At 40.4% G+C, this 26,019-nt stretch overlaps 1 protein-coding gene across 1 annotated transcript in view; it reads right to left on the bottom strand.

Annotated features, from left to right (window-relative positions):
• Positions 1-1,685: 1,685 nt before the first annotated feature.
• SLC17A6 (solute carrier family 17 member 6) overlaps positions 1,686-26,019 on the bottom strand; it is a 59,108-nt gene continuing 34,774 nt past the window's right edge. The window contains exons 4-12 of the mRNA XM_090032847.1: positions 21,804-21,918; positions 19,813-19,900; positions 19,621-19,707; positions 18,184-18,326; positions 14,378-14,527; positions 11,221-11,353; positions 10,249-10,359; positions 4,077-4,204; positions 1,686-3,822 (exon numbers count right to left, since the gene is read on the bottom strand). Coding sequence (XP_089888973.1) covers positions 3,487-3,822; positions 4,077-4,204; positions 10,249-10,359; positions 11,221-11,353; positions 14,378-14,527; positions 18,184-18,326; positions 19,621-19,707; positions 19,813-19,900; positions 21,804-21,918 — 1,291 coding nt within the window. The 3' untranslated portion in view covers positions 1,686-3,486. The remainder of the gene's footprint in view (positions 3,823-4,076; positions 4,205-10,248; positions 10,360-11,220; positions 11,354-14,377; positions 14,528-18,183; positions 18,327-19,620; positions 19,708-19,812; positions 19,901-21,803; positions 21,919-26,019) is intronic.

Here is a 26,019-nt window from a genome sequence, read left to right on the forward strand (position 1 = left end):
TGAAATTGCAGCTGGACAGCCCCTGGCTGTTTCAGCCCACAGGATTTGAAGGGAAATTGACCAGCGGGAATTAGGGGAGGCTCTGTTCCCCCAGGCACCACCTGGGTTTAGTAGAAATAACATTCACAAATTGTTAGAGAGAAGGTTCAGGCTGGACTTCAGGAGACATTACCTTACAGTTAGGGCTGCCAGGCTTTGGGGGTCTTCAAGAGGAGGCTGGACAGATATTTGGCTGGGTGATATGACCCTGGCACCCATTCCTGCCCTGGGCAGGGGGTTGGACCTGATGATCTGTTTAGGTCCCTTTCGATCCTAAGCACTATGATACTATGAAAGCTGAAAGCCTGTACCACTTCCTTCTCCTGTCACCCTTTTTTGTACTCACATGAGAAGAAGGAAGTACCAGGGGGAAAAGCAGAGCCAGGGACAGAAGGCAAAATCCTGGGGATACAGTTGAAGATAAGGAAGATGGAGGAAGAAGGAAAGGTCTCAGGAGGAGAGAAATCTTTGGAAGACAGATATTAAGAATTCAGCTGGATCCATAGCATACAAATTTAATCAGTGTTTGCAAAGTGCTTTGAACATGAAATATGCTTTGTAAGTGATATTTGTTATAAATAATAAATGACCCCCATGCCAGTGCCTTTTGCTCCATATTTGGATGAGCAGGGATTGCACTGCTATGGCAGAGTAGCTAGCAATCACATGTAGACCCTCATGATCGTTACATCACCATAGCGCACCATATGGCGATGTAGCATGTTGCTATGTCACTATAGGGCAGCATGTAGATGCACCCACTGAGTTGCTGAACTGAAGCATCTCCTTTGTTCACAGCAGTGAAAACATGTGAAGCAAATAAGAAAAGAAAAATGTAATGTGCACTTGGTAAAGGTAAGTGATGAAAATAATGCCTAGGGGTACAGATACAATGAGATTAGATTGAAAGTTAATGATTTTTCATTTCCAGAGCTGTTTTCTTTTCAGTATTGGTACAACAGTACTCGGTGTTTTTTAACTAGTTCCTCCTTCCAACCTGCAGAAGCAGGTTCAGGTAATTCCTAATGTTTCCTAGCAATAATTGTTCCACCTAATCTCTGAGCATGAAAGCCTAACACCCCTCTTAGAAAGTACCCCTCCTTACTTTGGGACTTGTTGAATTTCCCTGACTTCTGTTGGGATTGCCACTTAAAGGATGAACTGTAGCTTTACATTCCTGCCTAAGTCAGGGGTTGTGTAGAAGAAGCATGGGAGGAAACTGATTCTAACTGGTCCCAGGTTTGCTTTCACTCCAGGGGACAGTAAGCTGCAGCAGCTTTTTGTTGGTACAGGCTACATTATTGTCTGTGCCAGTTCCACTGTTTAGGTTGGCACATTGCTCCACCTACTCCAATCTCTGTTCCTACATTCTCCACCCAGGGATATGTAACAAGAACTAACAACTTGCTCCTCCCACTACACATCTGTGCACAGAGTGGCAATGTGGGTCACATGCAGGACTCCTTACCCTGTTTTTCCTTTGCATATGTAGGCAACAGGGCTCACACTGAGCTAAGGGTAAGACACCGCCAGTATAAGAATTCAGCCCTTACTGAACATGAGTTTTGTTTTTTATATTTGCCTGCAAATGGCAAAAAAACTACAATACCATCTTTTTATATAAAAGGATAAATAGAGCATTTTTATTAACACTTTTTGCAGCAACAAAAGTGACACAGTCCACATCTTTTCATTAAACAGAGCAAAAGCTATGGTCACATTTTACATCACTTTGAGGCACAAAGCAAAATATTTTCCCCTAAGGTCAAGGTCTGATTTGCCTTTAAAAAAAAGAAGAAACAATCCTCAAGTTGTATATTGCGGTAGCAGGGTCTCCAATCACTAGCACAATACAATGAACAGATCAAAAATCCAGACTGGATTGTTACATACAATGTAAATTATTTTATTTGAATTAGGAAATGGATCATTATTGTCATTTTAGAGCATTAAGAAGTGGCCTGGTGTTGCTAACCTCAGTTTGGTTTGGTTCAGTTTAATCCCAACAACCCCAAATATCTACAACAAGCTAAATGAAGGTAATATATAGACTTAAAAGTTTATGCATTTTAAAATGCATTGCACTTATTGCTTGGTACACTAATGTTGCAATTCTTGTTGAGTTATGCAAGGAATGGCAAGCACAATGCTTGATGGCTTCCTTAAACCCAACACTAGTTATTTGCCACTTTGGTTCATAGTAAGTTTTGTTACTCATATTCAGTGTCCATTATAATTCTATTTATCTGAAAGACAAATACATTTTTTTAATTAAGGGATTTGTAAAATAGTGACATTTTCTATAATTACAATATCTTTAATAAACATCTATTTATACAACTGTGGCACAATGTGTCATAAAATATGGAAACTCTCAAGGGAAGAAAGATGCTTAAATTATTCTCTTTCTTTCATTTACTTCAAAATATTTTGCAGAACAAATACATACATTGTATATAGGGCTACTTGCTCATAGTAAATTGCTCTTTGGATTTTGCACGGGGATGTATCTTTTTCCTAGGTTAAATGTTTCTCTTCTAAACAGATTTGCAACCAGTATAAAGTTGTCATTTTTTGTAAATAAAAGAATATCAATGTTTGTTTCCCGCTAAAGGTATTTTCCTGCCTGCTTGAAAAGTTAGATTTCAAGTTAGATTTCAAATTAGATACTATTTTATACTGGTTGGTAAATGTAAGGAAGAACATGACACAGAACAGAAGATTCTTCAGAAGATTCAGAAACCTCAGTAGATTCTGTAAAGAACAGAAATAAGAATTTGTGCCCAAACATTCAATATAAAACTCCTAAATAATTCCTTTATTTATCACAGAGTAGCCTGCAGCATATAATCACAATAAACATATAGTATGCCCTATTTTGTTCTTTTAGGGCCTGATTCAGTTCCCATTGATAGAAACTGGATCGATTCCCTATACGTGCCAAGGACTGAACCTTTATTTTTCAAGAAAGTCCTCGTCTTGGACCAAACACACAATTCCTACATCGTACTGAGTAAACTCGTATACTTAACACAATTATTTAAGATCTCTTTCAATACAGTGTAACAAATATATAAGTGCATTTTTTAATGATAAAGTAGTTTTGGCTTTCTAAACAGGATTCGATGTGCCCACTTGGTTGGTTAGTTGTGCTTTAATCCTTAGTTATGAGTTTTAGCTCATGTATACTGCAAGTATCTAATTGCCTCTATAGTTTTGACCAGTAAACCCTTAAAACTCTAATGTTTATAGAACGGATACACCTGAATGGAGGTGATGGCATGTCACAACTCATACAGATTGCACTTTAATGGAAACTTGTTTTTGTTTTTACAGTAAGACCTTCTTGATTGATATGTGTTTACATTTATACCACATTTTTGTGTGCAAACAATCACAATGAATTTAATCACAAACACTACAAAATATATCCAATATTTAGGTTTGTTATGAATAATCTTCTCCTTCCTTATAGCTGTATGAGTCTTGTACTTCCTGTTGTACAAATTCTTCTTTCTTCTCCCAACCATTAGGCCAGCCACCGTTGACCTGGGTCGTAGCACCATAAGACTTAGTGGTACCATAATTTACATAATTCTGTGTAATGTCCCCTGTCTCTTCATCAAGTTCATCTTCATGAATAAAACCACACTTCTCTTCACTTGTCTGTTCAGGGTCTGCCCAAGGTTGTTTCTCTCCTGAAGCAAATATACCATAGAATACAACACCTCCATAATGGACTAAAGCAGCAATAAGGAAGACATACTGCCACTCTTCCCGTGTCTGTAAAGAAGAGGATTGCTAAATTAGAACACAAGCACAATGTGGTTAGCTACAGGATCTGAATGCGGAATTGAGGTTGTAATTTTTCAAAGGATATCCAGGAGTTAAATCCCACTCCCAGGTCCCTAACTAATATAAAAGACCTGGAAAATGACTTTAGGGAAAGGTTTCTTTTGTTGTTTTTTTTCTTTCTTAATATCTGGAATTAAATTGCTCGGCCTGAGAACTGTATAGAAATCCTTATAATAGCTTACCTTGTTTTTTGTCATGGCTCCAACTATTATAGGACAAACCATCCCAGACAAGGTCCCAACTCCATTAGAAATTCCCATTAAGATGCTGGCATACCTTGGGGCAATGTCTAAATGGTTGACATTGAATCCTGCAACACAAATGTAAGCTTATGTCCATATCAGAAAATGCATTATTGCTTCAATGTTGAAATATGTACTACTGCTATAGTTTAATGGTAATATAGTGCCTAGTTTGGCCTGCTTCCATTGATAATACACAAAAGGGGATCTTGCCCTGAAATGTGTATAGGACAGAATAAGATTATAGATATGGGGATAGATTCTAGTTTTAAATTTGAAAGGAAAACATAATATAGAATTATACTAATGATGTTTTCTGTTTAAAATTTGTTTGAAAATAATAAACACAATGGGAAAGAAAACAAGAGAAACAATTAAGCTTTGGGGAAAATTTCCTAAGTGTCATTCATGTCCCTCTCATGTTGGAAATTATAAATTGCATTACTTTCTGTTACACTTCATGTCACTTCTTCAAGTTCTCCATGGGTGTGTCTACACATGCAATTAATTCAAAGGAATAAACTCCAGCATATATTGTGCTAGAGTTTATTCCTCCCAGGTGCCACATTTACATTTGTGCCCAGGATCACAGCATGGTAAGCCAAATCAGAGCAGCCCCAACTGGCAGGGGATTCAGAGGCTCAACCGGGTAGCCTGGGGCTATTCCAGTCCGGCTCAGTGTGCTGCAGAGGGGCTGACTGGGGCACAAGTATGCTCCAGTGCAGGGTTAGCTGGCAGCGTGGGCTAGCTGGCACCTTTGTGCCCCAGCCAGCCATGTCAGCATCTACACATGTATTGCTGCACACTGAATAAAACTCTGCCACACGCTAATACTTGTATTTACAAGTACTAACCTGTGGCAGATTTTATTAGTTTGCTGCAGGCTAATAGGGTAAACATCTCATGTAGACATGTCCCATAGTTTTCCATTTGATCACATGGAACAGAAGGAGGTAACTTATTTTTCATGTGAATGTATAAGATAAAAGCAGTGGAAGGAGACTATATTTAAAAGCTGTTACACTTTTTTTCTAAGATGTTTACATTTGTTGAACTACAATTCCAACAGTAATATTGTACTCTATTTTATACTGTTAGAATTCAAATAATGCTAGGAAATTTTAAATTTTTTCTATTAAGTTACAAAGCACAAAATATCCCAGAATAATCATCTTAAATAGGTGAAAATAGAAACAGAATACATAATACTAAGGAATACAGAAAAGGGGCAAGGGCAGGTTGTAGGAGTAGAACAACTGTTAAAAAAATAAAAGCAGGTTATTTCCTTTAAGGGCACAATTTTCTACAGAAGGTGCATTTTTTAAAGGTTTTGATTACACATTTCTTCTTGATTAGGTATTGTTTGTTAGGAAATATTAAAATGAAATCAGTTTGTCTAAATGAGATAACTGAATTTGATATATCTTGATGAATAAGTGTGTTTGGAGGAGATATTAGACTAGGGACAGGTTGGATGCCTGACACAACACACCTGCCTGTTGCAGACCTTTTGTCAGCTTGCAATCATATTGGCAAGAAAACAAGGAAAATCCAGGTGAAATGGGATAAATACTGTTTATGAAAGGGGAAGTGTAAGATCTGAGAAATGAGATGTTAAAAGATTTTGAATTGCACTAAGAATTTAATATGGAGGAACCACGAAGCAATTAGGCATTAGCCTAAATGAATATGCAATAGTAAAGCAAGATAAAAACCTATTTTATTGTAACACCCACACGCACTTGGGTTGTGTATGGTAAAGTGTGTGCTTTTGCTTGTTGTATATTGTGTTTTGTGTGTGTGTGTTTACGTGGGCAAAATGGCCTCTATTGTTCTGGCCCTGTGCTCTGCACACAGAAAGCTGGGGCTTGTATCTAGGCAAAAATATGTAAAATCCTCTGGCCTCAACGGCCAAAGGAAGCAGAAGATTTTCTAGGCAGATTGAGCAAGAGAGAGGCTGAAGTGTGGCACTCTATAATTGGACAAGGCCTGGGTGATGTCACACCAGGTATATAAGAACAACTCAACTAGGGGTTGAGTTAGGCTGCTAAGAGCTGCACAGCTGAATTGGGAGCCAGAAAAACTGCTCCCCATGGAGGGGGGAGCAGGTCTCCCCACTCACCCTTCACTGGACAGGCGAGTGAAAGCTATGTAAAGGGAAAACCTCGTACAGGGAGGCTTCATAGACATTTCATAGATTTCATAGACATTTGGTCTGGAATGGACCCCGGAGGATCATCGAGTCCAGCCTCTTGCCCTAGGGGCAGGAGGTCAGCAGGGATTATAGGATTCCAGCAAGATAAGCATCCAAATGCGTCTTGAAGGTGTTGAAAGTGGGTACTTGAACAGCCTCCAGTGGCAGTCTATTCCAAAACTTGGGGGCTTGAACAGTGAAGAAGTTCTTTCTTATGTCCAGCCTGAATCGGTCGCGGTGGAGTTTGTGACTGTTGTATCTTGTCATCCCTTGGGGTGTTCTGGTGAACAGATGTTCCCTCAGATCCTGATGAGCACCCCTGACAAATTTATAGGTGGCAACCAAATCACCCCTGAGCCTGTGCTTTTCCAGGCTGAAGAGTCCCATGGCTCTCAGCCTCTTATCATAAGGGCTGATCATGCATGTGGCTCTTCTCTGCATCCTCTCAAGATTCTCCACATCCTTTTTGAATTGTGGAGCCCAAAACTGGATGCAGTACTCCAGCTGCGGCCTCACCAAGGCTGAATACAATGGGAGAATGAGGTCCTGGGATTTGCTTGAGAAGCATCTATGAATGCAAGTCAGCGTTTTGGTTGCTTTAGTAGCTGCAGCATCACACTGAAGGCTCATGTTCATGTTGTGGTCAATCATGACCCACAAGTCCCTTTCAATTGTAGTACTAACCAGCGTAGCACTGCCAAGCCTACAAGCATGCTGTAGGTTTTTCCTCCCAGGGTGGAGAACCTTGCATTTTTTGGAGTTGAACACCATCAGGTTCTCGTCTGCCCATTTCCTGAGCCTGTCAAGGTCTGCCTGGATCATCCTCCTGTCCTCAGGTATGGATGCTTTACCCAAAAGTTTGGTGTCATCAGCAAACTTGGCCAGTCCGCTTCTGACACCAATGTCCACATCATTGATGAAGATGTTAAATAGTATAGGCCCTAGGACAGAGCCTTGAGGGACTCCATTGTTCACAGCGCACCAGGATGATTAGCTCCTGTTGACCACAACCCTCTGGGTCCCCAGCCAGCAGATCGTGGTGAGGTCGAGGCCTCAGTTAGCCAGTTTAGCCAAGAGGTGATCATGACAGATCAAGTCTGTCTCAGAGTTTGAGACCCCTATTTCCTCCCTTCCCCCCTTTTTTTGAGTGGAATAATACCATGGGGGTATTAATCCCTGGAGCAAGATGATCAGGAATTGAGTCCTGGCAGTTTTGGCCACGCAGACCTTGAGTGGAATAATACCATGGTCCTATGAATCCCTGAAGCAGACTGACCAGGAATGGGGTCCTGGAAGTTACTGGTCACGTGGGCCTGGCAGGCACGGCTGGTGATCTCAGACTGGTGGGGCTGTGGAGTGTCCTATACAGAGGCAACCCAAGCAGGGTGCCTGGGGTGCTCGCCACAATTCTCCCCCTCCCCTCCTGCCAGGGTCAGCCCTGGTCCCATGGGAGCAGAGGCAGAGGAGGTTTTGCAACCAGCTGGGAGTGTGGGGGGTAGGATTTTTGGCCAGCTGAGCACTTCAGCTGCTCCACTGCTACACCAGTCTGAGTTCTGGCCCTCTCTGTTTTGTAATTATATTGTCTCAGCATTGTGGTATAGCTGAGACTGGATGTCCGGGCTGTAGCTATAGGCCTGGGCCCTTTTTACTGTTTCACAGCTATTGCATTTCTGTCTAGCTGTGTGGCTGAACCCCAGCCATGTATTTGGTTGGCAGATTTGGGCCAAGGTGAAGCCTGGCATGGTTTGAGCCAGGATGAGACCTGGCACTCCTTTTATCCCTTTTTTAGTTTATGTCCCAACCAAGTGGTATGTTTTGACACTGATTATAGTTCAGGCCCAATCCAAGACAGACCTGATCTTCCCTTCAAGTTTTTTTGCAGTTTTCTGCCCAGCAGAGCTGAGATTGGGACTAGGGATTTTGGGATGCAGTACGATGATGAAAGCCACAGTTAACCCCTCAAAGTCACCATGTGGAAGTGGAGGCTGGCACTCTACCATTTCTTCAGGAGCAATAGAGCCACTTGCAATGCAGAAGGACCCACGCACTTGAACAGCTCCCTGTAGTGCAATAAACCCAAGGAACAGCTCATAGGTTTCTCTGGTTTGGGTGCCCCTCTCCAGCCCACTGTTGAAGGGCACATATAGGGGTGAAGGCCCCCAGACTTACCTTTTGGGGACCCCTAAGTCCCAGACTGTCTGGGCATGGGTGAAGCCTCCCCAAGAGGGTGCCACCTATAGATTTTGCTTTGTATGTGTTTTAAAATTATATTTAGTGTTTTCTTTTGGGTTTTTTATTTTCTGTAATAAATAAATACACTGCTTGTGAGGATGGGGTTTTGTTTATATGGGATGTCCCAGAAAATTTAGTGTTCTAAAATTTCGGGGGGGGGGGGGGGGGGCGCTGAGGTAACTGGTAAAATTTATAAGCTAACCCAATATGTGAACCTGGCCCTTTTTGCTGCTGACTGGTACCCAGTAGAAGGGTTACAATGTTATTTATAATATGCAGAAGAAACAAATTCTAAACCTAAGAAGTTATATCTAGAAGAAATGTTTTAATATTTGTATTTCAGAAAAATAATACCTCCACCTAGTTCTGGTAAATATGGGGAAAAGCTGAAATATTTTAGTAAAAATAATATAATATACAAGGAGTGGCATTCACTTTATAGCAGAGCACTAAGGTGCCTGCTACTTGAAGAGCAGGAATGGCCACCAGGTGCCGGTTGCCAGGGCAACCAGGAGGAGCTAGGGGCCCACACCTGTTGAGTCAGCTGATCGGGAGGGACAGGGCTGACTTCTATAAAGCACAGGCTGGAGGCCGAGAGAGGGGTTCTCAGCTGGCAGCCAAGGAGAAGGCGGTCTGCCTGACTAAGCAAAGGGTTAAGGCCTGAACGTGAGCAGTCCATTATGCTGGTGAAGGATGGAGCACCCGTGGAGGGCGACTCAAAGGAGGTTAGCCAAGGGGTTTAGCTTTGTGTATATATCAGGGGCTTGTGTTATTGTTTTGTTGTTGTAAGACCGGAGCAAGGCTATAAGGGGATGGAGGAGGCCTCATATGGGAACCACGTTAGAGCGTGGACCCCAGCCCCAGGGAGGGGGCAACACTGCTGAGAGACCCAGAGAAAGGGGCAGCAACCGTGAAGCCAAAAAGAGTGCAGCAGAGGGAGTGTGCCTCCCAGACTGCCCGAAAGGATAGTGCAGGGCGGGCATTGACCCAGAGTGTCCGTAAGGGCACAGCGGAGGGGGAGGTGTCATTCCCAAGCACCAAGGCAAAGGCGCAGTATTGGGACAGGGCTGACCCCAAGTACCCCAAAAGGCAGAACAAGGTCATGGAGAACCTGAGCGCCAGTGAGGCTTGGGGTGAGCAAGAAGTCCCAGAAAGAGGGCAGTGAGAAGCCCCAGAGAGAAAGGGGCAGTGACCGTTTGAGCACTGTGAGGTGCAGTGTGAGACAGGACTCCAGAGAGCCCAAGTGAGATGAGACTGAAGGGACAGAGTGTCAACAGGACGTGGAGCAAGACAGGGCTGTTGAGCACCCAAGTGCCAGGGAGACCGAGGCGGGTCCGGCACATAGCAGGAAAACCATAGCCAAGGGAACGAAGGGCAACCTCCCTACAATAAATACATAACATTGAAGACGTGGCGGGGGGCAAGATTCTGAGGGTGCTTAGAGAATGCTTGGCATGGTACAGAGGGCACCTTAGGGAAGAGCACAGCGACCCATCCTGCTACACACTTATATTTTCTCTGCAAATGATAATAAGTTACACTAAATGAAATCCTGAATGTTGTACTCAATTATATCTCTCATATGAAAACCGAATATGAACCTCTGATTTTCTTTCTTTTCTTTCTTTATTCTTTTTTCTTAGAATATGAAATAACTAAGCATTAAAAACAAAAGTATTATCTTACCAGATATGGCAAATCCACTGAAGCCCACAGCAAGCACTAAGAATGAAATAGCCACTCCTTTACTGTGAGAATATCCCACTACCAGAAGAAGAGTTGCCTCCATGCCAAAACCTTATGGGATAATAAAAGGAAAATATGCATCAGATTTGACTACCAAGTGAAATTTGCAAGGTATCATAGTTGGAACTAATTTAGAAGAGGCGGTGGCAAAGCATTAATTCTTAGGGATATAATTCAGCAATGCTTACTCCAAAAAAAGGAAACACTCTTTCAGTGTAAATTAGCTTTTTAGTTGGCATTTACATAACAATTTATTGTGACTTTCTGTCCCTTTTAGGACCTGAACCAAAGTCTTGTGCCTAACTCTTATTGATTCAATGGGCTTCTATACACATGCAGGGAGGCTGCTTCAATGTGCTGTAATTACAGCTCACTGGAGCAGACCCAATCAATTGAATCTGCTGAAGCATGGTAATTACCATGCTCCAGCGGACTTCAGTATCACATGTATCAGCATTCTCCTCACTGAAAAATGGTGGTTCCCCCTGCCGCCCAGAACACATCTATAAATGTCCTTGGAGCTGCGCTAATTAAATTGCACCCCCTTCTCCACCTCCCAAAGCATGTCTATAAATGCCCCATCAGACTTAAGGCATCTAAGCTATTTAGGCATTTTGAAAATTGGGTTGGGCATGCATCTGTTTCACTAGCCTTTTTAAAATCCATGTCCTACCCTGTGAAGAACTTTCTCAGTGAGTGTTGGAACAAAGCATGTGCAGAAAGTCCCATTCTCTGCTTGAAGGCTTCCTTCAATAGTAATGACCTGTTTTTAATAGCTGAATGTTTATCATGCAAGCTAGAGGTGAAAAGTAATTCTTCATATTTCATACAGACATGCGGTTTGTTTATATGCTGTACGTAATATCAATTCAAGGTGTTCTGAATACCTTTTAAAAAAGTAAAAAGACTTACCTCCACAGTTCATTATCTTTCTCACAGTAGTAGTTGAAAGAATTTGTCTGCTTCTTAAAAAGTCTGCAATTTGTCCCCCAATAGGCACAATAATTGTCATCACTAAATGTGGCACAGCAGATAAAATACCCACCTGAAATAATGATGAAAAATGGGAAATGTTAACACCATAATAAAATATTGATTTAACATTTCCTAAAGAATCAGGTAATCAGAAACCAATTAACTGATTTTCTGCAATTTCAAGGTAGGTACAAAAAGTAAACATCTTGTTTTACCTTATAAATAACTGAAAATTTGCAATGTACCTGATTGTAACTTGTCTCTTTATTTTTTAATAATGGACAGGAACATTTAAGGTCCATTCATGGAACTCAACTTGAAGTTCCAGGATGCGGGCCAGTAGGTAAAGGAAGTCATGGCTTTCCAAAATTAAAAAATCATTAAGAAGCACAAGGGGTCTGGACCTGCATTGCTTGCACAGTTGGAGTCGTATTGAGGCCAGTAGGCCTTTCATTGTGGAAGGAATGTAGGATTATGCACAGAATACTGCATGTTTAGAAGCCATATGGAAACTATACAATAATGACATCTTTATACTCAAATCAGTGGCATGTTTTTGTCTCCAGGCTCCACTGGGTTTGCAAAAAACTTCAAATATGTCCTCTTCTATTAAACTTGGAGCTGTTTATCTTTTTATTTGCTGTTCTAATATGCACCATAGGTTCAGACCAAATTTTGGTTCTAAAAATGCTAAGTCTCCAGAGGTAGGGAGACAGATGTATGGAATCCTGGCTCTGAACCAACATTTCACAGCTGTTCAGTTTCTCTTTATAACAGTCTACAGTCAGAACACAATTTGCACTTGGAGAAAGTTCAGGCTGAAGAATCCAGCCATGGATATTGCTGTTTAGGCCTATCTGAGTTTCAGATGACAGAACTATTTTTTATGTTCTATTTAATATAAAACAGAATAAAATATTCTGTGGCTACCTGCTTGTCACTATACTGTACTCCAAACTTCCTGCTCCAATAGCTCAGACCTCCATCACTTGTACTAATGGAACATCCTTCTTCGCTGTTAGAAAGATAGGACCTAAGGGTGCATGTAGATGAAACAGGGGCCCTAAATTGAAGCAGTAGGTTTTAAAAAACACTATTTCAATTTAGGGCCGATTAAACCCCTGTGTCGTGCACACACCCTGCTGACTTACCTGCCTTTCCGGCAGGGAGGTGAGGGCAAGCTGCCAGCGGGTGGAGTGGTCCCTGGGCTGTGGAGGGGCAGAGGGCTGGTGCTTCCCTCAGTGGCAGCGGTGCCCCTCACAGGTGGCACCCACCCACAGGCACCCAGCCCTGGGTGGGCACTGCAGCTGCAGGGGGAAGCACCAGGCCCCCATGGAGCTCAAGCAGGCAGAAGGCTTTGGGGGAAGGAGGGGGGAAAGATCAGGCTTGCTGCTTTTCTTGGGTGGAGACTGCTTTCCCAGGCTTCTGCCAGGCTGCCTACAGGGCATCCTACAGAGCTGCATGGAGCCTAGTGCTTTGCTTTGCAGCTGTAGGGGCCTCAAACTAAAACTCCTCAAAGGAGTTCAAGTTTGCAGCACCCCAAGTCATATAAGGCGCATTATGCCACCAAATTCCCTACAGCAGCTGGAATTAATGCACAATATGCCGCCAAGACATGCAAACACTAACACCACTAAAGCAGTGCAAAAAGCATTTAGCCTGCTTTACAGTGTCATGCACACATGCCTCTTGGTTTGTCTACACATGGCCTAAGACACACAATTGAGAAAATACAACTCCATCTTGCAAATCTGAGGATGACACCAAATTGAGTGGAGTTTCAGACACTCTGGAGAGCAGGGCTATGGTCCAGAATGACCTAGATAGACTGGAGACATGGCCTGCAATAAATCAAATGAGATTCAGCAAGGACAAATGCCTGCACTCAAGGACAAAATAATTTCATGCACAAGAAGAGATTGGGAAATAACTGGCTGCACTGCTGTATGGATTGTATAGATGCTGTATGTATCAAGTAAGATGTGGACAGACTGGAAAGAGTCCAGGGGAGAGCAATAAAAATAACTGGAGTCTGAGAAGCATGACATATGAAGAAGAGCTGAAAGAACTAGGGTTATTTAGTCTGGAGAAGTGAAGACTGAGAAGAGACTTGGTAACAATCTTCATATACCAGAAGGACATTTATAGAGAGGATGAAGATGGGTTTTCTCTGTGGCTACAGGAGTAGGAGCAATGGCCACAAACTGCAGCAGAAGAAATTTAGGTAGGAAATTGGGAAGAACTCTGATCATGTGAGTGATTAGGCATTGGAGCAGGCTACCTAGAGAAGTTGTGGAATCAATCTCCATCCCTGGAAGCTTGGCCAAACAGACATGTAGTCAGGAATGATACTGTCTTGAGCAGGAGACTGGGCTAAATAAACATCATGCATTCCCTTCCAGCCCTATTTTCCTGTGATCCATATTCACAGTAAGGGCATGATCCAAAGCCCATTAATGTCCACAGGAAGATTTTGAATTTCACTCATCTTTGGATCAGTCCTACATATCAAAATGAGTCACTGACCCAACAAGAAGTAGTTCATAGCTCCTTTGCCCTCTGGGAGAGTGGAAGGTGTAATTCATGCCCAGGAGATGTATCTTATAATATGCTAATTGCACCTTTTTTAAAGAGAATGCAGCTTTCTGCCTTTTATAATCCCAGCCCACTTGCAGTCTAATGCAAGGAGCTTGGTGAAGTGGTTCTAGTCCATTCCCCAGTTTCCCTAAAACCTTGGTGGCAATACAAACACATGAGGTTACATGAAAAACTGCAAATGAAACTGGCTCTTCTGCAGCCTATACGATATCATGTTGCATACACCAACCCTACATATCGGCATGAATACCTATTTGCAGTGTGCATCCCTACCCAACCCCCCCAGATTTTAATAGTATGCTAAAGTATGCTACCTGAACATTTTAGACTAATCAGAAGGGTACATACCTTTTCCAGTTTTCTTTACTTTCATACTGGTTCATAAAGGGAAATAAGTTTAGAGAAGTCTAAATATACTGGAAAAGTGCTTTTTCAAGGAAAGAGCTACATGTGACTCAATGATTACTGATGCTCAGCAATATGGAATTGCATATACCTTGCTTATTTCAAACCCAAACACCTCTTCAAAGTAAGCAGGCTGACTAATAAGCAGCAAATAAAAAGTCCAGCTCCTGCAAAAGTTTGCAACAATAATTGCATAGACGGGCATAGATGTAAAAAATTTTCTCCACGGAGTCTTGAATTTCTGCAAGACAGAAAGAAACATTGTTTAACAAATTCCTCCAGGAAGGGTGGCAGATAATGGGTGCTATCACATCTTGTCCAAAAAATATAAATGTATAGTTTGAAATAAACTTGACATACTTGAGTAGTCCTTGTAAATTTAATCGTCAGAAGGGAAAAGCATATGCACCAGTGTTTGGAGGATCAAGAATTAGTTTGGAAATGTAAGTAACTAGACAAATGTCCACAAAGTCAATAAAAAGCTCATATTCTCAATATTATAATTAATTTCCATTATTTGTGTCCAAGCACTGTTGACACAGTCACATACAGCCTAAGCAAGTATAATTGAAAACATTTATAATAAAGTAATATCAGATAACAAGCCTATCATTTCCATCATAAGCCTTGAGACTATATTTAAACCCATGATTCATTCAAAAATAGATATCTATTTAAACCCATGATTCATTCAAAAATAGATATCTATTTTTTACGGCAACTCTTTTCCCAATTCCATGACAGGGGGCTCATGCTGTCTGAAACAGGACCGATTAATGTGAGTGACTTAGCTCAATTAAGAAATCTACATTATTGAGTGAAAACTCAAACTTTTATGCCTATCAGACACATTTAGATGTTCATTTTAGAAGCCTCTCCTCTTCCCAATAAACCCTTGTCTGGGTGGGTAAATAACATCTATATTCTTCTACAGACAAATAGTCTTGGAATTGTACTGAATAACACTGAGCCAAAATTTCCCCATATATCTAAAACAATACATAAATTTAATCACTGAAGATTCCAGCAAAGAGACAGACATTCAGGCAATGAGACTTTTTCTAACTTCTCCTTTTTTAAGAGTCATAAAGCATTCTTTAGGCCCAGAAACCTACCTATCTTCAATACAAAACTACAAACCATTACTAGAATGTGATTCACTCTAATGAGATATTCAGTCGTCATGAGCAGATTGTTTTGAACCTCATATTCAAGCAGCATATGTTCTTGTTCGAAGAATGAGATAGATTCATTTAAGCATTATTTGTGGTCTTGTTTGTTTTTGAAGAAGTAAGAGGAAAATGGATTTCTCCATTAATGGAAAATTTTAAATACTGTGCCAATGAAGAAAAAACAGTTTGGCTTTTCTCTAACAACTCACAGCCTGTCTGATACCCCCTTGGGGTGTATTAGTTGCACAAAGAATAAGGGTCAAAATCAAATAGAAGTCTCCTGGTTTACTGTACTGTCCACAGATTAATTTTATCCAAATTTATATCATCATATACCATGTTCTGTTGTAATTTCATTTTAAGTGACAAAAGGTGCAATTTTGGTATTTACTTTTAGCAAACAATTATAAATTACATTATTGTGTGTATATATACATATATAAATAATGTTTACTGTTAGTTGTATTGTATTGCTAAAGTGAAAGCTGTATAATAAACTGCTACTATTAAGCTGCTTCTGAATTCTCATTCTGGTATTCTGGAGTTTCTTTATAGAAACTCTTAGCTCAAGCACCATTTTCTTCTTTTTTAAAACAAACTTTTAGCCAAGGTATTGTTGCATTTTTAAGTGAATTTAGTCTTGCAAAAAGAAAACAGATTGGTAACATTGCATCCCTGTAGAGTCCCAGAGACTTCATTGTGGCTCCACACGTTTCACCCCGTCTGTGCAGCTCTATTGAGGGATCTGGCCCTGGATTCAAGGAGATTTCCTGGGTATAGCTGAAAGTAGGATTAGATTCACAGCACCTCAAATACTGGCATGCCTGCAAAAATGGAAGTGCTGCAGTATGTGTAGTGCCTTATGCACCTATTCATTAGCGAGAGTTAAGGGTTAACTGAGACTTAATTGGTTAGAAGGGCTTCCTGAATGCCATGGGAAGTATGTCATATTGCTCATTTCAAAACCAATTAAACCAATAATATACACTAATCACTTCCAAAAATAATTTTGTATCTGGCTTCAAATTATGAAAGTACCAAGGAATTAAACAGGAAAACTCCAACTCAAATCCAAGTAAAATATATTGACTTCTTTTAGGCATTTTTTGCCCAGGGTTTAGAATCTGTTTAAAAGGTCAATCTGGAGCAATTTTTTCCTCTTATCAAGGGTGGGGTTTTCAAAAACCATCTATGTCATTAAGGAGCACAAGTCCCAATACATGTCAAACCAACATCAGAGTGTAAACAAGCTGTCCAGAAAAAATGGCAATCAGCAGTAAACTCTTTTAAACTCTCCTTATTCCACATCTGAGCAGGTGTAAAGTTTTCCACAGTGGATCAAAGCTTTTAATTATGGGGGATATGGCTATTGCTTGTCTGTGCTGAATTAAGAACTAATTGTCTGACCCAATTAAGAAACAATATAAAGAGAGATCTTTGGGAGTAAGGCATGAAGGCTGCCAGTGAAGAATGGGTTGTAAAGTTGTGAGACAGATAAAAGCCAAAGCAGTTCAACTTTTCTTTAATTAGCTGAGGTTAAGTTATTTTCTTTAGAACTTTGATTATTAAGAAGGTGAAAAATATAGTCATATAGCATGACTGGATTACTGAATATTTGGAAGGACCTCCAGTTTTGTATAGACTGCATGGAGTATTCTGAGAGGTCCACTTGTATAGGACAATTTCAGATTATGTAGGGTTTAAAATATATACTTCCTGGAAGATTAAGCATTATACTAGAATTGTTAGCTTTAAATATAAGAGTACATCTTACTATAGTACTCTGGCCATTATATTAATGGAATTTAGAGCAAATTCTGATTTGAGCTTATCTGGCATCTCATGATATATCATAATTAACAATTATTCTATCTATTCTTCCTCACCAAATGATGGAGGGATAGAATAGGCAGGACACAGAATATTACTACATGCAGTAAACCAAGAAATATTATGAAGAGCTTGAGGAATTATATTTGGCACATCTGGAGTAGATTATGAAGTATGAATGAACGAAATAGGAGAAATGCCCACTCTATAACATGTTCCTTCCTTCCCTGCAATATTAGGAAAGCTGCATAGAAGGAACACTACTTGAGAGCTGATCTATGGAAATTACCCTTGGGGTGCAGTGCCTGTAGGAATATCCATTTCACTTGCAGAATAAGCCATATTCAAATATCCTCGTTTAAAAAAATATAGAAGATCTAAGTCAATTGACGCTTGATGCTTATCTATCATAATCTTCCTGTTGCACTATAATCAAAAGACAAATGTAATCATATCTAAATTAGTCTACTTGGGCCTAGAATAATTAATCTTTATATATTTGCTCATAAGAGGCACTGCATTTTGAGTAGATACATGGGTCTGGTGCAAAAGTGACCAAAAAATGAGAAACCAGAAAAGGAAAGGTTAAGATTAATGTCATCTGCCAGCTTTCTGGAACAGCCAGCTTCCACTGCATCCAACATTGTCCTTTTTATGCCAAGAGTAATTGCACCAGAGGGTGGTAGCATCATGCCTTCTTATGCTTTGCAACAGCGTGAGCCATACACATATTCCATCAGAAGCAGCATGTTATTCCAGAAATCTGAATTGTGCAGCCCAAGTGCATGTCTGTCTTTAGTGAAGTTGACCATATTCACTATTTATCATCCCTCCTCTTAACCCAAAACCTGTGATGCCAATACATGTAAGGGTAGAAATGCAGTAACATTCTTACTTCCATTGCACCTAAGAGGTTGGCACTCTCCCCGATGCTTTCTTCTATGTATCTCCGTTCTTCTTCAGTGATTGTGGGGTGTTTTGCAGGACTCTCATATGACACCAAAAGCCAGAACATGTACCAGACCATCCCAAAGCTCCCTTTTTTTTTGAAAAGGTAAAGGAAAGAAAGGCTTGGAAAGAAAGCAGAAAACAAGTACCAAACACAGAGCACATTTAAAATGGCATTTGGGGTTGCTGTCTCATTAGCTACGCTCACAAAAAAAGCCAAGTCTGCAAACTATTGTATGTTCAAGAGATTTCCAGGATTGCATCGACAGTAAAGTTACCATTTCATTTACAGAATGCCTTCATTGTCAGAAAGGAAGAACCCCTAGGAATCCGACAGATTCAGTGTTTCGTTCTCTGCTAATTATATATGACAATTCACTCTAACCTATGCTTATGGCACAAGACAAAATGAAACAAAAACCTTCACCTGGATGATATTAAGATTACAACACTATTTTCAATGCAGGAGCACAAAAAATTCTGTGGCAGTTTATTTTGAGGGTGAAATAGGTTTAATAAATGTCTTGTCTAAGTAACTGTTCATAGGTGAATTTTTTGGTGTAATTCCATGAGAAATAAACAGTGTTAATTAATGCAGTGTGAGTATTCTGCATTACATCTGTGTTTATTAGGGTTAACTCTACTATACCATCAACAGAATCATTCATCCCAGCTAAAAGTCTTTTCTGAATAGAGATCCAATCAAACCCAGGGGACTAGACCTGGGATAGCAATATTTTTGCTTATATATACTATGTTTATGTATATTATATTGTTGCTGCTTTCCCATTTTATTTGTCCTTTCTTCTGACTTCCATTAGGGAAACTTAAGGATACCTGTTGTTTGCTTCATGGCAGTTCTCAATCGTTATAACTGGTTCAGGTTTTGTCTGATATGTAATTTCCCTCTAATTCACACTAGCTTCATGCCAGCATAATTAACTTGTTATCACCAGATTTTCTACTGGTGTAAGTCATTAAACACAGTGATTCATCAATAGGGCAATGACATTTGTACTAGCCTATCTAGCCCACATTTTTTTCTTTGTAGGTCTTTTGAATTGACATTGATATAAACACAAGGAATGGTACAACATGAACTGTCATTCAACAGACTCCCCAAGCAGTTCATGACACTGCAGTGGTCCTAAGAGTAATTAAAGTTTCTCTGTCAAATAATCTACATTCTTCTTGTTGAAGACTGTTGCTTCTTGCTTTGCCCTTCCTTTCCCTTCCTTTTTAACCACTGTTTCTATAGTTTTATATCCTTAGCTTTGTTACTCTATGCCTCCTTTATTTCCAGCATGCATTAACAAGACAGCTTTCTTAAAGGTGTAAAATAAATTCAGATAATATTGGAGGGAGGTGAACAAGAATATCATACCATACACATAAAACACAGAAGGCCACCCAGTATATTGTACAAGAATCCCAGCTAAAGGCATTGCAATGACAGCTCCTGCATAGGAACCTACAAAACAACAAAGATTTGAATGAAAATAGAAATACATTTAATACTGAAATATTTAGTTATTTCATGCAAAAAGAGGAAGAAAATAAGGGGAAAAGTGCTTACCACAGAAGGAAGTGGTTGCTAGCCTACTTCTTTCTAAAGGAGGGGCCCATTTGCTCCATATCCCATGGCAGGCAGGGTAAGTGACACCCTGTAAAGTAGGCATTCACCAGTTAATACATGCTGCTAGTCAGTGCATAGATTTATATATTTATTTCTGTTTAGAACTATCATAAAAATGATGATAGCGATGATAATACTGAGCATTTCTTGTAACAAGTTTGGCCCCAATCCCATGTTCCATAGAAAAAACTGAAAGATTTGGACAAAGCTTGAAGACTGATCCAAGTTCCACCTATTTAGTACATCATATGTGCATTAATAACTATTTAAACCTCACATGAAGTAGGTGATAAGCATAACCATTCCTTAAAGATGGGAGGAAAACAAGGCATAGAGGTCAAGTGACATGTCAGTGGCCAAGAAAGAACACAGGCATTCCTTCCTGCAGAAGAAACTCTCCCACAAGAGACATCTTCCTTACTGAAAAAGGAAGATCTTTCTCCTTCATTAAGTTGATGGATGCCTGCTTACTTGTGGTTTCTATCAGGAGAACAGTGATTCTCTTGGTAGAAAGGTAAGATTTCTACAAGTAAAACAAGAGTCAGGATTAAAACCCTACCATGAGCTCATTCTCAGACCATATTTGAGTCACCTGGAACTTCAGCTACTTTTTAAAACTTCATTTAATGCCATAATAAAAACATTTAAAAATCAAGTAATTTTCCTTGTTCCAAAATTAAAAAATGAAAACTAACCCCTATTGCAAAAGGAATTTTCTCTCCGCTTTTTGCTGTAATGAGTTCTTTAAGCACCCAAGGCAAAGGAAAACTGAACAATGTTGATTTACTTTTAAAATATAACAATATTCCAAAACTATATCCATCTTTTTATATAAAAGTGGTAAAAGGCATAACAAAATTTCAACCCAAATTATTCAGATGTTATGAACTATCTTGTTACCCCATAAAGACAGAAAATATAAAATTCACTAACTTTTTTACAAAATTATCACTTACTGCCCAATTACACACTGAAAAAAAAATCTGAATTTTGCATTTTCTATGGGAACAGCTGAATTTTATTCTTTTAATATGGAATTTGATCTTGTGAACAAAATTTTAAAATCCAAAACTTTGTAAATTGAATGTGTATATCTCAGAACTTGAATTTACCATAAATTTTGCAAAATTCTTATTCTGAGACTTATAATCAATTGCAGCTATCCTACATGCTCCTATTCAGATGCTTCTTATCCATAATTTCCTCCAAAATGGAAAAGAGAGATCTTAAAATGACAGGTCTAAAGACATTTGGATTTTTTTTTTTTAACTTTGTATCCCTCTCACTCTCTTCCCTTCACCTTTGTGTAAAGATAGCCATTGCACTGCCTGATTTGCATGTAATGTCTGCACCAATATTTGAGAGTTTTACTGCAACAAGTTATGAATGCAAAAATTGTGCATCTTTCTTTTGGGCACTGATTTTCTTAGGAGTGGTAATTTTGGAGAAGAAGCCTGAAAATATCAATGAAGCAAAAGAAAAAAATTACAATACAGTCTTAAACAGGTTCCCATTTTAGTCGGGTATGAAACTCCTATTGACATCAATGGGAACATGGTCAGGGGCTATAATAAAACCAAACTAGATTTTAAAGAAAGTGCCCATTCTGTGGTGCTGAATGAGAAATTAAGGGTGAAAATGTCCAAAATGCTTTCACACTCTACGGTTTAAGTGGGATTGAGAGGTTCATATCCCAGCTTTCCATTGACCTCTGAATAGTATGGAATTTTTCTGTGCAAAATTCCTTTTTTCCATCATATAACTGGAAGACCCACACCTGAAACCACAACCTGGTAGTTGGAGATTCAGTTCATCATTATTTTTAAGATACAGCTCCTTTGATGGAATCACTTTTGGTTACCCACTCTAAAATCTGCATTTCATGAGCATTTCTAGTCACATGTCCTTGTTGTTCCATATTTTTTCCATACCTCTACGAGGCCCTGCAAGATCCTAACAAAGATGACACACCCAAAATGCACCTTCGCTGCAGATGGTATTAGCATATTGAGGGTGGAGGTCAGCAATATAGCAGCACCAAATACCCTGTAAAGGGGAGGTGGGGGGGTGGATAGCAGAGAAAACAATGACAGTGTTGGTTAAAATTACATTTTCACAAGTGTAAACACACATACATCAACTATTCAAATAATCTGGGAGAATTCTCCTAGGTTTGTTCTGGTAGGGAAAATTACCATCTATGGCAGTAACCAGAACTGAATCTTCAGAGAAAGAAAGGGGCAGCTGTTACTATTATGAAGCCAGATGAGGCTTCATCCTGTTCTTTAGTGGTTTTGTATTGGCTAGCATAAGCCCTACAAAAGGAAATTTAATATACCTCCCAATATTTTTATCAGTAATTATGATGAATCAATTTAAGTAGAGGTTTGGTGCCTCTTTCAATACTACTCTGTTCTTGGCTTTAGTGACTAGGCCTGGAGCTTTCTGTGGCATTGTATTTCATGGACCAAGTAAATGTAGTGTGAAAAGTGTTTCCATTAATCAGGTTTTTTTTCTAATTTCTCAGCTTTTAATTTTACTGAATGCCAATTCCCTTGTTCCTATAAAAACTATAGGATTCCTCATAGCTGTATAGCAACTGCTACAGCACTGTTCAGAAAGCATTCAAATTTTAATTAGTTAAATGTCTGGAGTAAGCTATATTGATCCCAAGATAGTTCAGTTTCTATACCCACTATGTAATGCAAAAATCTAGAACCCTTGGATCAGTGATGATACCTTTTTATTAGAACAACTAAGAAATTGTAAAAGAATTATTATATTTTTCTGCAAGTTTTTGGGCTCATCATCTGGCTGTGGGAAAATTAAAGATGGTAAAAAGTCACCACAGGCAGAAAATAAAGTTCATTTTTGCACAGACAAAGCTGAAGTTGGAAGTCTGTTCCTCTGGGTCCATGCAAGGGTCTTTGTGAGTTGTTCTCAGATGTGCAGATGAGGCAGGATCCCTTCCCTGGTGGTGTTGGATGGCAGAAAGGCAGGGGAGGTGTAGAAATCTTTCTTGTTGTTCAGCAATGAAGTTTAAACCCAAAATACCCACTATGTGGCACTTATAATATAGCACAATTATCATGTTGTTGATGTTAGTCATTTAAAATTTAAATTTTATTTTGGTGTGTATCTTGGAGATGTCTCTTGGTACATTTTGGGGTTAAGATTGCCACCTAGAGTTTAAAACCATGTGAGTGTTTTTAGAAAATACTTTCTAATTGAGATGACATAAAAGTGTTATGTTATGTTATGTTATGTTATACAAAATATTTAAACCTCTATCTTATTTTAACAGGATCTAATGCAAAAAGAGACATCCAGCTGCCCTGCTACGGAAGGGTAAGAAGGGCTGTATGAAATTCAACTATTAGTCTTGGGTACTTATTTTAATTCACTGGACTTGGATCAGACCCATAACAAAGACAAGACTCCTCCAGTAGAATATGAATAGGTCTTACCTGACTCTCTTGTATTTGGGTATCCACAAAGAAATCTTTGTAACTTCGTGTCTAATGTTGCCTACCTGTCACCTTGAGTTTGCAAGTAAATTTATGTAGAGAACGTTTCCTTCAAAAATGGCTTATTTTCTACTTCCTAAGCCAAATGTTATTACAAAATACTTCTGACAGATTCTTCTCACAGTACAGAATACAGGGGAACTCATCTCAAATAGGAGGGCAATATGAGAGACAGGAAGAGTTCAAGCCCTCATGAGAGGTATAGCTCAAAGTTTTCAAGCTTTCAAATTCTGGGCTTTGGGTCATAGGAAAGAATGCCTGCTCCCTATTTGCTCTCCAATGAGAGCAAATCACATAGTATTGAACTTTTTATCATCTTGGGATCTATCTTGAAACACTGGAGCAGTGCAAAGACAATGAAGCTAGAAGCCAAGATGGGACTGATAATATAGGAAAACATTTCATGCTAAAATAAATTATGGAGACATATCATCTTTTGACATCATGATGTACCATGTAGAATTGACTGATAGAAGCCTTCAGCATTTCCCAGAAACTGAAATTTGGCTCTCATGCAAAATCTGGTAAAAAAACAGACTTCATCCTGTAGTTCTCTATGTTAAGGAAAGCTACATGTCCCTGCAAGCTGATATCAGCAACCAGGGTGGACGACTGGAGACCCTCTGGGTTAAAATCCTTGGGGAACACAGCACAGGGGACACAACAGTGGGAGTCTACTACAGACGTCCCACCCAAAGTCCTGAGCTTGACCAGGAGTTCGCCCGGGAACAGGCTGAGGCCGCATGCTACAGTACCATGGTTGTCATGGGTGACTTCAATTACCCGGACATCTTCTGGGAAGATCACTCAGCAAAATTCAAGCGGTCGCAAAGCTTCCTCTCGTGTGTGGATGACCTCTACCTAACTCAAGAAGTCTATGGAACGACAAGAGGCAAAGCACTGCTCGACCTGGTACTGGCTATAGGGGTTGACCTAATCGGTGACCTAGTGATCGATGGGAAGCTGGGTGACAGCGACCACGAGCTGATCACCTTCACCATCCACCATAAAGCTGGCAAGTCAGTCAGCAACACGGAAGTCCTTGACTTCAGAAAAGCCAACTTTGATAAGCTCAGGAGGCATGTCAGTCAGGCCCTAAGGGACCATGACCCCAGGGAGAGGGGAGTGGTTGCTCCTCAAGGGAGCAATCCTCAATGCACAAGCTAAGTCTATTCCATCTTGGTGGAAAGGCAGCAAGAGGGCACAGCAGTCCCCCTGGCTCTCCAGGGACCTAGCAGACCTCCTAAGGCTAAAAAGAAAAGCCTACAAAGGATGGAGGATGGGATTCACCTCCAAGGAGAATTATTCTTCACTGGCCCGGTCCTGCAGACAGCAAACCAGGAAAGCCAAGGCTGCAACTGAACTCCAACTAGTTTTGAGGACAATAAATCAATAATCAAGGACAATAAAAAGTCCTTTTTCAGATATGTGGGGAGGCAGAGAAAAAGCAAGGGTAACATTGGACCCCTGATGAACCAGATGGGGCAACTGACAACTGACACTCAGGAAAGAACCAACCTATTAAATAGGTACTTTGCATCGGTCTTTCATCAGTCCCATGAGATGCCCATGCCCGCTATGGGACATGGAGGTCCGGGTGAGGGAGATCCCCTGCCCTCCATCAATGCTGACCTCGTGAAGGAACATCCTGAGAAGCTGGATACCTTCAAGTCAGCTGGCCCTGACAATCTACACCCCAGGGTACTCAAGGAGCTGGCGAGCATCATAGCCCAGGCTCTGGCACAGATCTTTGAAAACTCCTGGCGCTCTGGTGTAGTGCCCGAAGACTGGAAGAAGGCCAATGTGGTGCCTATCTTCAAGAAAGGGAGGAAAGTGGATCCGGCTAACTACAGGCCCATCAGTCTGACTTCTATCCAGGGGAAGATCTTAGAAAAGTTTATTAAAGAGGCCATCCTTAATGGACTGGCTGATGCCAACATCCTAAGGGATAGCCAGCATGGGTTTGTTGTGGGTAGGTCTTGGTTGACCAATCTCATTTCCTTTTATGACCATATGACCTATCACCTGGACAAGGGAGAAGAGACTGATGTCATATATCTTGACTTCAAAAAAGCCTTTGATCTGGTATCCCATGATCACCTCTTGGTGAAACTAGCCAATTGCGGCCTTGGGTCCACCATGATCCACTGGCTGGGAAATTGGCTCCGTGGTCGGACCCAGAGGAAAGTAATTAATAGCAGTCACTCATCATGGTGTCCTGTGACCAATGGGGTCCCCCAAGGCTCTGTCCTCAGACCCAAATTGTTCAACATCTTCATTAATGATGTGGACATTGAAGTCAGGAGCGGACTGGCCAAGTTCACCGATGACAAGAAACTTTGGGGCAAAGCATCCACGCCAGAAGACAAGCGAGTGATCCAGGCTGACCGATCCAGGCTGACCTGGACAGGCTCAGGAAATGGGCTGACAAGAACCTGATGGTGTTTAACACTGAAAAATGCAAGGTTCTCCACCTTGGGAAGAAAAACCTGCAGCATCCTTATAGGCTCGGTAGTGCTACGCTGGCTAGCACTATGGAAGAAAGAGACTTGGGGGTCATCATTGACCACAAGATGAACATGAGCCTGCAATGTGATACTGCGGCCACTAAAGCGACCAA

Source organism: Crocodylus siamensis, chromosome 2 (genome assembly GCF_052110815.1).
Source record: "Crocodylus siamensis isolate JL-2025a chromosome 2, ASM5211081v1, whole genome shotgun sequence".
Taxonomy (NCBI): domain Eukaryota; kingdom Metazoa; phylum Chordata; order Crocodylia; family Crocodylidae; genus Crocodylus; species Crocodylus siamensis.